Source organism: Charadrius vociferus, unplaced genomic scaffold, assembly GCF_000708025.1.
Source record: "Charadrius vociferus isolate BGI_N301 unplaced genomic scaffold, ASM70802v2 scaffold82, whole genome shotgun sequence".
Lineage (NCBI taxonomy): Eukaryota > Metazoa > Chordata > Aves > Charadriiformes > Charadriidae > Charadrius > Charadrius vociferus.
The window spans coordinates 1330699-1342672 of record NW_009647401.1 but is presented as its reverse complement, the minus strand read 5'-3'; the positions used below and the strand labels follow the sequence as shown (position 1 = coordinate 1342672).

The 11974-nt window shown below is 40.0% G+C and overlaps 1 protein-coding gene across 2 annotated transcripts; it reads right to left on the bottom strand.

The window, feature by feature from the left end:
• Nucleotides 1-4897: 4897 nt before the first annotated feature.
• On the bottom strand, nucleotides 4898-10477 carry RNF146 (ring finger protein 146). 2 transcript variants are annotated; one of them, XM_009880148.1, is made up of 2 exons: nucleotides 10330-10477; nucleotides 4898-6662 (listed from the first exon to the last, which is right to left on the bottom strand). In XM_009880148.1, exon 2 carries the CDS (start codon nucleotides 6659-6661, stop codon nucleotides 5603-5605), a length of 1059 nt encoding a protein of 352 aa, XP_009878450.1. In that variant the 5' UTR covers nucleotide 6662; nucleotides 10330-10477; the 3' UTR covers nucleotides 4898-5602. The 2 variants fall into 2 exon arrangements, with proteins under 2 accessions (XP_009878450.1, XP_009878451.1); XM_009880149.1 differs by lacking the exon at nucleotides 10330-10477 and adding an exon at nucleotides 7154-7191.
• Between the last annotated feature and the right edge of the window lie 1497 nt (nucleotides 10478-11974).

Genomic DNA, 11974 nt, shown 5'->3' with positions numbered 1-11974 from the left:
GAATGAGGCTGAAGATTATTTTCTTTGGAGGTAATTTTGTTTTTCTAACTGGTATGGAAATGAATTGCTTGAAAGATACGAGGTTTATTTATTTGCAGAACAGGTGCATCTGAAGCTGCAAAATGAGAGTTCCTGAACATGAGACCAGTGTCTTTAAGCAGCTTTGAAGGGGTGATAACTGGTGAGATGGTAGTTTTTATTTCTTCATCTTTAGTCAGTTCTTTGTACAATTGCTGAGAAAGTATCCAAGGATACTTCAGCTTTAATGGTGATTTTTACAGGAGAAGCTCTAACTCCATGAGGAGCTTACAGCCCTCATTCACTGACACTGACTCAGGTCATTAAATGCATTTAGGTGTCTTCTCACTGCTCGAGGAACCAACTACCTACATACACATCTGCACATTCCCACAGCCTGGATCTGTGCTGCTGAGCACGTGCAGAACTGCTGGCCTGATTCTTTACATAGAATCTGGTTGAAACCTCGGAAGGCCATGATGCGTCATGCCCCAACATGAGGATGGATGTCCTTGACTGACTGGGGGGTCTGAGTACTTCAGCATTCTGGAAGGACTTGTGTGTGGACCTGTCTATGTCTTACTTCAGAGTATTCTTACTGGTAGGGCATATTTGGCCTGACCAGATTTGGAACTCGGTCTCCACTTTGTGCTGGTGACTGTGCAAGTAATTAGATAACTCCGTGAGGAGGGCTTTCCCTTTAGGAATTAGAAACCGTCACCTAGTCCCTGCTTGGACAGATGATTCCTAAAATGAAATATGAGAGCAAAAACATGCAGACATATCCATGAGTGAGAGTTTCCTGTACTGTTGGCCAGGATGCACTTGTCTAAATCCAGCAGGGGCTGAGATCTGAGCCCAGGACCCAAGTACTCCAGGGGACCATGTTAAGGTGGACACTGGGCTATGTGGCATTGACGTGCATTCTCACTCTGACCAGGCATAACTAACTCTAGATACATGAAACAAGCTCCCTTAGGAAAAGGAGGCAATTCCTCGGATGGAAATCCATGTTTCAATTTCTACAGTGTGGCAGGATTCTGGATTTTTAGACAGCGAGGTAACTGTACATATGTTTGAGGATCTTGGGACAGATCAATGATGGGAATTAGGTCTGGATTGCCTGTTAAGATTCTGCAGCTTTTGAGCAGATGCTGTGCTCTGCTGGGGATGTTTTACTATATGGCTTTCACAGCGAGGAGTGTGTGTAGCCTGAAGCAACCAAAAGAAATGCTGAAGAAAGGGATGTGTTTTGAGCTGGCACCTCAGGGAGGATAAGGAACTTACTCTGCCCTGTTGGTCCTGCCTGTTTGCCTTCACACCTGAAGCTGCTGCTGGAGGAAGATTTCAAATCTCTCTTCCCCAAAAATAAAGTTCAATTTTCACTTCCAGGTCAGAGAAAAAACAGGAATGAGAACATGGGCAGACAGTAGTGTTCTGGTTTGTGCCTCTTTTCCCCCTCCCTGCCCCTTTTTATCCAGTATCTCCGTTGTTAGCCCCCTGTGCAGCTACTTTCCTATGCTCTAAAGCACTTCAAACCCACTACTTTTGAAGTACGGATGTTTTAATACGGGCAGGCATACTTCACTGTTTAGTAATGATGCTGTTCTGCTTTTCATGAAGTTCCTCAAGACTCATGAGGGATTCCAGACTGCTAACATCACTGAACCTTCAGAGCACCCTCCAGTCAGTACTCATCCAACTTTTTGAAGCAATAGCACATTGCATTGTTGTGAGTCAAAAAATTAGTGCTTTAAAGCATAACTGGTTATGTCTTTGCTAGGAAGAATAAATTTGCCATTACTAATAGTGTGATTATGTATTTAAAATGGGTGTGAAAATTGCTTAGAACCTGAGCAAGCCCCTTGAATCATTTCTGATTGTTCAGGTGCCAGGCTGTAAGGCTCATTAGTGTATTCTGTGCACTGGGTGATATAAATTTGAAAGGGAAGAAATTGCAGCAGAAGAGCGGAATGTTTTACTTGCACGTTTTGAACTAGACCTGTGCTGCCAGTAAGTGAAACTGCATGGACATCTGACGGGGGCCTCTTTCCATTCTGATTTGTAGACAATGAGCTTGCATCTCACTTTAGCAAATGTATTTCCCCAGCCATCCTCTCCGATTTGTATCAAAGGCCAATGTTTGCTTCTAAGAACAGAACAAATAATTAACTAGTACAGAGTAAGACACTTTCAGAAAAGGCTACGGAAACTCATTTTGTCCTCTGGTCTGTTGGAATCACAAACATACCAAACATAGCTACAGGAGATTCTGAAGGTAATTACAGGTGTTTGTTTTGATCAAGGATTTTGTGAGCAGCCAAGTACCACATTTTCTGTTTTTTTTCTGTTGTAAAAACAAATACAGCCCTTTGTATGAAAACCAGCCTTACTGAATTACCGTGAGTGCTAGCACAAGAGCTCCAGACTGAGTGGGATGAAATGGAATCCCATTTTACCAATTTCAAACCTAAATGCTTTACTTCATACAATACTTGCTTATCATCTTAAAGTGACAAATACCTGTAACCAGGAGCTGATAAGCATTTATATTTTCTTTACAATTATTAAGACTACAAGCTTCGTCTCAGTTTTTGTTCCCCTCCAGAAACGGCCTAAAAAACTCAAGCACTAAATGCACAAAATAAATTAAACTGTGTTCAAAATTGATACTCCCTGTCTCCTAATTAAATGGCGTGCTAGCTTTTGTATTTCCTAGGGGCTGGTTTGCCAGCTCCCTCCTCAGCAAACTAGGTTTCCTATTACATTGTGAAATGCCGGTCTTATTCCCTTGCCTCTGTGTACTGGGACAGCCCGCGTGCTTAATGGGGGTGTGGATTCTGCACCAAGCATTTAAAGGGTGTGGATACTGGAGGTGACTTTTAGCACTAGAGATACTTTATTGTGTTTGCTGCTGACAGAAATATACTTACCAAACAGGCACCCGAGGTAAGCTAGGTGTTCTTGCTGAATGCTTGACTGACTATGTGATTTTTTTTTTTACTGTGACATAGGATTCCTGTATCTGTGGTTATCTGTTCTCCTGGAAATGAAGAGATGCGGTAGATTTTATAGGATTTTAATTTCCTTTTTCCTTTCCATTCCGCTCCACTGTGCATTTCTCTAGCTACGCTGTACAAGTTTAAAATCACTTAACACATGGAGTTAGAGAAAACCACATAATGCAGCATGATTGTGGCTTAGCTAAAATTGACACATCTCCTACTGAAGGCAATGGTTTAAATACAAGATGGGTATTACCGGTTACTACTTTTTCCTAGCTTGATCTGGAGAGTGCATTTCCCACTCTGATGATTGGCTACTAAGCTCTCACCAGCCTTACTTTAACTAATTTTAGTACTTCACAGCTGCAGTCAGCCAGCAGGAGCCAAACACAGCATCATGAATGTTTGGCCAGACAGAGGTCTGCCTCTCTACTTGGGGGTTCCTGACCAATGGATAATCACTAACAAAATTATTTGTAGACTGTTTGGGCTGAAAGTCCTGAAATGAAGCATATAACCAATCAAGTTCTTGCTTCTTGCTCTCTTTACCAGTACGTACCCTCGAATGAAGTAAAATACGTGCACATAGCAGAAGTGTTCTTACTGAAGGTTTTTGTAGCACAAAGTCCGGCTTTGATTAGGGCCACTGTATGCTAACTCAAAACACAGAAATAAGACAGCTGGCAACTAACAAATAGAAGAAAAAACATTCCATCCTCTTTCCATCTGAGGTCCAGGCTACCAGCTTCCTTACTGAACTGGAAGGCAATAGTAAAAATCTGTGATGAAAAGCATCCACTCCTAGCGGAGAAAGAAAATCTTCCTTGTTCCATCCTAGTCTCCTCTGCACTTTCCTTTGTTCAGTGACCCACTGATCTCAACTGTGGGCAGAGGAAGCAAACTGGAGGACTGGCACAGCTTTGCCCAAGACTAGACACATCAGCCATCATTACAGTGAGGAGGACGTTTTGGATGTTTAAATCTACCATTTTTAAAAATCAGCACATTTAATGCCCTTAAATGGTTGTAGGCCTACAGTACCTTTTGGATGAGGATATGTAGTACTTATGTATCAGCTACTGTCCCCTTCTATTCAGGGAAATATGTACTAAGAATTGGAGTTTAATTTGCTTTATTTTAAAGACTGAGTCCAGAATCAGCTCATTAAAAAAAAAAAAAAAAAAAAAAAAAAAAAAAAGAAAAAAAACTCCCAAAAAAAAAAAAAAAAAACCAAAAATTCTTTTTTTAAAAAACGGAGCCCAATAAAACCCATTAAAAAAAAAAAAAAAAAAAAAAAGAAAAGAAAGTAAAACAACTGCCATAGACAGAAAAGACAAGCTGTGCTTTTCAAGATCTGGCTTCTATCCTTCTCCAACACGCAGAAGTCAGTTTGCAGGAACTGGGGCCAGTCCAGGAGGTGCATTTCTAATACAAGCACAAAACTACCTTTTCTGTGCTGGCACTAGTTTTGCTATGAAGATCAGATAAACAGCAACGTAGTCCTTAACATCTGTGTTCTTTGTTATACGGTCAAGTTTGATAACATTTGCACTTTCATGTCAACATCTCTGCTGTTAAAATAAGGCTGTGTGTGATACTTCTGCCTGCCGTAACAGTGAAGCAAGCTGATCAGCTCTGCAGATAAGAAGCGAGCATTGAGCCCCGATGAGCGTTAAGCCTGCAATTCATGATTTTTCAGCAGAAAGATGTACTCCTACCGTGTTGTGTTTGAGAGACAGCCAGTCAGGGATGCGAGAACTTCAAGATACCACTCAGAGCCAGTCCTCCCTTCTGGCAAACACAAGAAGCTGTTTTATGACAGTTTTCTTTGAAGTTCCTCCACTGACATTCAATTGAACTGGAGACATATCTACGATTGTTACTGATAAAATGTAGTTTTATTAAATTATAAATTCCGTAACAAACGAGACAGATCAAGAAAGACCTCAAAAACAAAACTACAAGGACTAGATGGCAAAGCCAGTGAAAATGCCATGAAGAGTGTATAGGTAAGAATTTGCAACAAAAGTTAACAGCATTTGTACATTTCCATTGAAGGAAGGTAGATGATTGCTCTTGTCTAGTAAAAACACATTTTAACTCCAAACTCACATCTATTTTCTCACATTAAATTAAGCATCTTGCTCACACCCAACATCTTGCCTGCTCCCACATTGCTTTAGTGTTCTTTTCATACATCAATCCATGCAGAAAGTAGTAAGACACTTAATGCAACAGTCAGATAATGAAGACAATTCAAGTTGTACAGTAGATATACATTGGCCAAAAAGGGGTCGAGGATCTCCAAGGGGAAAATGCTACAAAATAAACACAAGACGTTTTCAAGAAAACTGGGTATTGCTAAGCAGCTTTCAAACCATTAACAGGACAACCCAGTTTCCTACAGTTAGAGTCTTCCAGCTGAGACATGTTAAGAGACTTATGTTAAACAGGCCAAATCTGTTTCTCCCCTTCACCCCACCCTCCCACCAAACACACTGCTAGGTTTGAGTGCAATGCCAATGTGGACAGAAAATTTACAGATACAGGACTGAGTTTTTAATCGCATGGCTCTAGATTTAAACTTCAGTGACTGTGCACTGTCCATCTGGCCTTCTGGATCTTACACTTGTGTTTACCGCCCCTCCCCCTGCCGCTGGTCTATCTGCTCCTGACTGGCTTGCATTTGCGTTCAAGTGTCTCTGCTGGACAGAAGACGGGCGTTGCTGAAGGTGGGCAGATACATCCTCGCTATCGCTGCTCGCATCCGATTCGGTCTCCTCAACAGAGGTGTCAGGGGCTGGCACCCTCCCAGAAGATGATGACTCGTGGTCTTCTTCTCCCTCTCCCCTATGACTCCTTTCAGCCATACTGTCTCCATTTATTTGTAAGTGGGCAAAAGAGTTCTCTAGAGAATTGCTTGCATCAGGCGATGGCGTTGAAGGACTCACCAGCTGACCATCTAGTGAAGGGAGAGGCCTAGCAGAAATGGATGCTAGAGCCTGCACAGCTGCAGCCCCTGGAGTGGGTGTGCTGTCTGCACCGTCAGCGGAACTCTCTCTTGCCAAATTGACAGTGTTAGCGTCACAGTCCAACCTCAGCCCAGCCACTCCCTTCTTTGGTATATCTATTATGTCCCGTTTTATTTTTCTGCGGCGTCCGTGCTCATTTCTCCTATACTGAACCATATTTTCAAGGTCTGCTACGTATAAAAACCCGGCGATTAGCATTTCAGTGCTCTTTTTACCCTTGGAAAAGGCATCTTCCAGCTCTCTGCTGGTACGTTCATCATACTGCCACCAACCATTTCTACCTTCGTAGTACCAAGCGTATTCTCCATTGCCTCTGCTAGCCGCTTTGAGTTCTTCTGGTGACAATAAGGTTGGCTTGTCAAGAAAATCCTCTGGAATCTCCTGCCGGCAGAGTGCACATCGTTTCCCAAGCCAAGAAGCTCCTTTCACGCACAGATAGCAGAAAACATGTTTACAAGGCAAACTTACTGGATGGACACATGTTTGCAGACAGATAGCACATTCGGGGACTGTCAGGGAAGGTGCTGCGTTAGCACACGATTCATTTGTCTTCCTATTTGTGGGAAGCATGTTGATCGAATGATCTATTTCGCCACAGCCAGCCATCCTGTGGAGGATCAAAGATAGATTTAAATCAGTTTATTGTCTCAACCTAAAATGGCACCTTACATCACCTTTGACCTCAACATCCACAGAATGAGATCCTTACTTTAAATTAAGGTCAGGTATCACTTATGAAGCTGAACTCAAAGAAACTGACAGGTTAACGTTCTGTTTCCTGAGCTGACCGACTAAATTAGCAAAAGAATTCTCCCAGTACTTAATTACCAATGTTTATCTGTTTCATTTTCAGCACATGCTAAGTTATCATGCTAAGTTAGAAAAACAAGTTTTGGAATTTCCTCTGTTCTTTCTCTGAAATAGTGTTGATTAATGAACCTCCAGCCAGCCAGTTACTTTGGAGCCTCCTCAGGAATTTTAAAGCAGCTATGATTCTTTCCTCCAGAGGTGATCTAGCTGCAAACATTGAACTTAACACAATCTCTCTTCGCAGTACTGGTGATCATCCATTTGATTACGGGATTGCCTGAACAGTACCTAAGGCTAGGCTTCCCCAGTGGAAAATATGCCCGGCAGCAGCACCAGGCTGAAGTATTCCCCCACTCTGTTTCTTAGTCCCCGTGCACCACGGTACACCATCCCTCAGACTGGGCTCAGAACAACCACAGGGCTGCAGAAAAAAACAGATCTGAAAACCAAGATGGCTTTTTCAAAAGATACCCTGGATTTCTTTTTCCTAAACATCAAGCGATATAGCTGAGTGCATCTCAAAAGCAATTGTTGCAGCCCAGCAGAAGGAGCAGTATATCACAGAAGACACACAAGCATGATTTGATTCGTTTGTGAAGTCATCGCCTCTGTCTTCCCTGGCCGTATCTTATTTCTGTCATTAAAGATGATTTTTGTAGCAACTGTAAGAGAGCAGGGAATGCAAAACTGTGTCACTTTGGCACTGTGTAGGATTTCAGTAGTTGAAAAATTCTAGCCTAAATATGCAAATGCCTTCTCAACTACATTTTTACCATGGCAATCTTTCACAGTCTGTTTCATGGTAATTTTCCTTTTATGTTCTTATTTATTAGCAATCAAAACCAAACACCAGCTATCAAATGAGGGAGAAGAATGGACTTTCGGGGATGGGGCCTAAAAAAGTGCCTTTTTTCATTTAAATCCCCAAGGAACTTTGAGGCATAGTGCTGACATTCAGAAAACAGCCTTTCAGTGAAACTAGTCTTTATTTTACAAGCAGCTAGGAATAGTTCATGCAAAATTATCAGAGGTCATGTAGTTCAGTCTCCAGCTCCTCATAGCACTACCACCAATACTAGATCAGATCAGCTGTGGCTTTGTCTAGCTGAGGTTGGTTTTTTGGGGTTTTTTTTGAAACTTGCAAGGATGGAGATACCACAACCTCCCTGGACAGCCTGTTCTAGTGTTATACCCATTTCTAGAGGACTGTGTTACCTCAAGAGAAAATGCCTAGTATTATTGTAAAAGCCTTCACTGCTTTAAACATCTTATGAATACACGCTAGGATTAAAAAAAAAAATAATTTATGCCTCAGTATCTGTATTTATCTTTACAATAACGTATAAAGTGCTATTTACTTAAAAATATATTTCTGTACGCTGTCTGTTCCCTCCTATCACTGTAATTTCCTCTCGAAAGACCAACACCTCTTTAAACCATTTTTTATCAAATCATTCTTTTAAAAGCTCTACAGCTCAAATATTTTTTCCTGAACTAGCACATAATTGTATCTACCTATGTTTCAGTTTCATATCTGAATTTCTTCCTCTGAGATTAAAGACAAATCTGCATCCTAGTTCTTAAATCAGCGTGCCAGATACAGACACAGCATTACCTACCACCTGGTAACTGTCTTTTTACTGCAGAGTACACATCTGAGGCACCCATGCTAACAGTGTTGTGAACAAATTGCTTTCTGGGAGCCTCACACTTTTGAGGTTATATTTTGCAACAGGATTTTACACCAAAACCAGGGGTTTATAACAAGAAACATACCAGAAAAAGGGGGGAAGAAAAGCTATTGAGACTTCAGAATACCCACAAATACAACCCAACCAGTATCTCACAACAACAGAAGAGCTGAAAGAGAAATCCAAGTATTGGTTAGTTTGTGCTAACCATGATTGAAGTAAAGGATCTGAATTTTCAAGTGCTCCCATAATGAGATACTACTGTGCAAAAAGGCACAGCAGCAGAGTTTTTTTTTTACTTCCATGCTAGAGTTTTACAAAAGGCTGCTTCTCCCTGAATACACTTTATAAGGTTATACTTTTCAGAGTCAAAGACCAAAACACCCTGTATATAAGTAACTTCTATACAAGTCGTGTATCATAATTAAGATTTTGGAGGAGATTAAAATACAGTGTGTTTTGACAAATCAAATTCTGATACCATGACCTAACTTATTAGTGGACTAAAAGCAGTGTGAAAGTTCTCACCTGTTCACCAAAAGCACAAAAATGCTAACAGTTGAACTGTGCTCAATAGGTCACCTGTTAATTTGAGGGTTCTTTGACTCCTTACTACCTCAAGACAATAATGCAAAGAAAGAAGTACATGCCTTATCTTGAAAATCCTGTGTGATTTTTTAATGTCTCAGAGGAAAACGTGATGTGTAAAATGAATACAGCTGGAGGAATAAACCCTTACCTCTAACCAAGCGCTACCCAGCAACATAAAACTCTTAAAAGATAAGCACAACTGCACTTGCATGTGCTCAGAATGCAGGACAATTATGCACTTGAAGATTCGTATAAACTAAACTGATGCTGTCTCACTTTTTATTTTTGAAGGAAGAACCTAATTAATACTTTTTTGTTTACCTTTTTAAGTATCAAATCTAGGTTGTGGAGTGTGTTTATAAGCTGGTATGAGGATGTACATGTCGATTTTTGTTGAAGAGGTAACCCTTCAGAAAGGAGGAAAAACATCTAGGGCTGCTATTCTGCTACATTATGGCTGTGAAAGCACTTTCATTGCAACTTCATGGTATTAAGAACTAAATAAAACTGACCACAGAATATTTTTTCCTGAAGTTAAAAGTAAAATTTTATAACAAGGTTTAATCAAAGCAGGCTTCATATTACAACTGTTATCAAACAGTAAAGCTCTGGTTTTTGGAGGGCTGGGTTCCCTTAAGTCACTTATGGCAACAGGGAAAATTACATTATTGAATAGTGAGACTAAAAATTAATCAAACTCAAGGACAAGTTCTAAAAATAATTTTATTTGAAGTATTTAGATCCTCAGTTCAGGTATAACTAAGGGAACAATAAGCATCTGAACACTGGATTTTGACATAAATACAGCCTAAAGCTGTAGAGAAGGAACTAGTCCACAATCTTGCCAGGTCCTACCTCTCCATTATCCTTTTGTGGTTTGGGTTGTGTTTTGGTTTGTATTTTTTTGTTTGTTTGTTTTTTAATATTAAAACATGTATTTCATTTGTAAGCTTAGGATGCACAGTCTAGAGTGCCTTCATCAACACATAGAGTATGGAAGAGGTGATATATAAAAAAATATATGAAGAGACCCTGGGCTTTCTAGGACTCTTGAAAAAAAAGTAAATTCCGACAAAACCACCTTAAAGCTGAGTAATTTTTCAAACTCCAAATTCTAGCTTCAACTAAGCAGTCTGTCAAGGAGCTGACACATATAAGTCCATTAACAAAACAAGAGCTTACTTTTTCTGAATAATTCCTACTGAAGCATGCCACAAGACTAAAATGTCCTCTCTTCAGATGTCTCCAGCTAGGATGGCAGGTCCTCTTTCCCAAGGCTGGCTCATTCCTTACTTGTCCTGCCCAACTACAGTGTTTCAGCTTCTCTGCAAACTAATGGAAAGCAAATAAATCACCATTACAATATTGTACAGACGTATGAACAAGCAAAATACAATTGCAATTCTGTTACAGAAGAGAAATTACTATGCTTTTGTTTACCTGATGCAGGCTGTTTTCACTAAAAATATCAGACTTCTCTTTTATTTTTTGCAATAATCAATTTCAGCCCACAGTTTTGATGTTAATTATTTTGATGTCTGACTTAAATTATCTTTTTCAAAAGTATTATAAAAGACAATTATCTTTAACTATAATCAGTTAATGGCTCATTTCCATAAAGCGACCGTGTACACAAAAAGGAGAAACAAGACCAAAGTTAGGAGCACTTTATGTGTGTACAAATTTAACTTCTAATAAATGACTCCTTATATTGAGAAAGTTTAAAAAGTCACAATGCCTTTCCTAAATCTGTTTATAAAACCATCCATATTATATTGTTCCAAAGGACTATCTGGGCTTGTATCTTGTCCCTTAACAGGGGCTGGTATCAGATACTTGAGGAGAAAACAGTGCATGCAAACAGCTGATTTTCCCTAGGTCCTCTCCATATTTCAAGCCGTCTGTAGCTCAGAGCCTTGCATCCTTGTTCCCTTTTTCAGAGGTCACATACATTCATTTAATGAATGAACCTCAGAACCATTCAGCACTTTTTTCTTTATAAAGCTACATATGTATGTCTTCATAACAGTTTATAAACAAACTCTATGACCCAGATTTGATGCTTAACAAGGTAAACAAAAAAAAAAGACTAATTAGGATCTTCCTTTATTTCTTTAGAAACTGCTGAAATGCTCCAAGGTTCATTCATGGAATGAATGCATGTCATCTCTGAAAAAAAGAGGACAAGGATGCAACTCAGCCTCCACACCTCTGAGGTAACATACCCCTATCCAGGCTAGCAGGTAATGCCAGTCACAATACATTTTGTGCATGTCACCAACCAGACACTGAGCTAAGTCATTTCACAAATACATAATCATCACTGGAAACCAGTAAGTGTCTAACAAATGCCTAAATAACTCTACAATAAGGAAGTAGGAATCTGCAAACTCCAAGAAGGCAGGGGAACCACAATGATTTCACTGTCGCATTCTCACACCCTAACCAGAAAGGTTTTGACCTAAAAGAACCACCCTTAGTTACAGAAAGTATTTGGGAATCCTCCATAAAAAGACTGATGAGCCATAGCTATAGCTTCCTTCTGGGCTGTAGCTTTCAAGCTGATTCTTAAGCATTTTGAACCACAATTTCCAGTTCTGCAAAATATAGGAATGATGTGAAGCAGACACGAGAATGTCACGTCTTAGATTTCAATTTGCTCAAGGAAAGAATCATTTCAGTATAAATACAGTGCAGATCAGACATGTACAGAGTTGAGTAAAGTCAAGGATGATAAGTCCCTGAAAGAACATGGAACATTTAGTATTACAGTATTCTGTCCTTCATCAAATGATTGAACATTTATCATTAATAACATCAGAGTGAA

Bases quoted from the DNA above. Each gene is read 5' to 3' on its own strand.
- RNF146 (XM_009880148.1), bottom strand. From the start codon at position 6,661: ATGGCTGGCTGTGGCGAAATAGATCATTCGATCAACATGCTTCCCACA.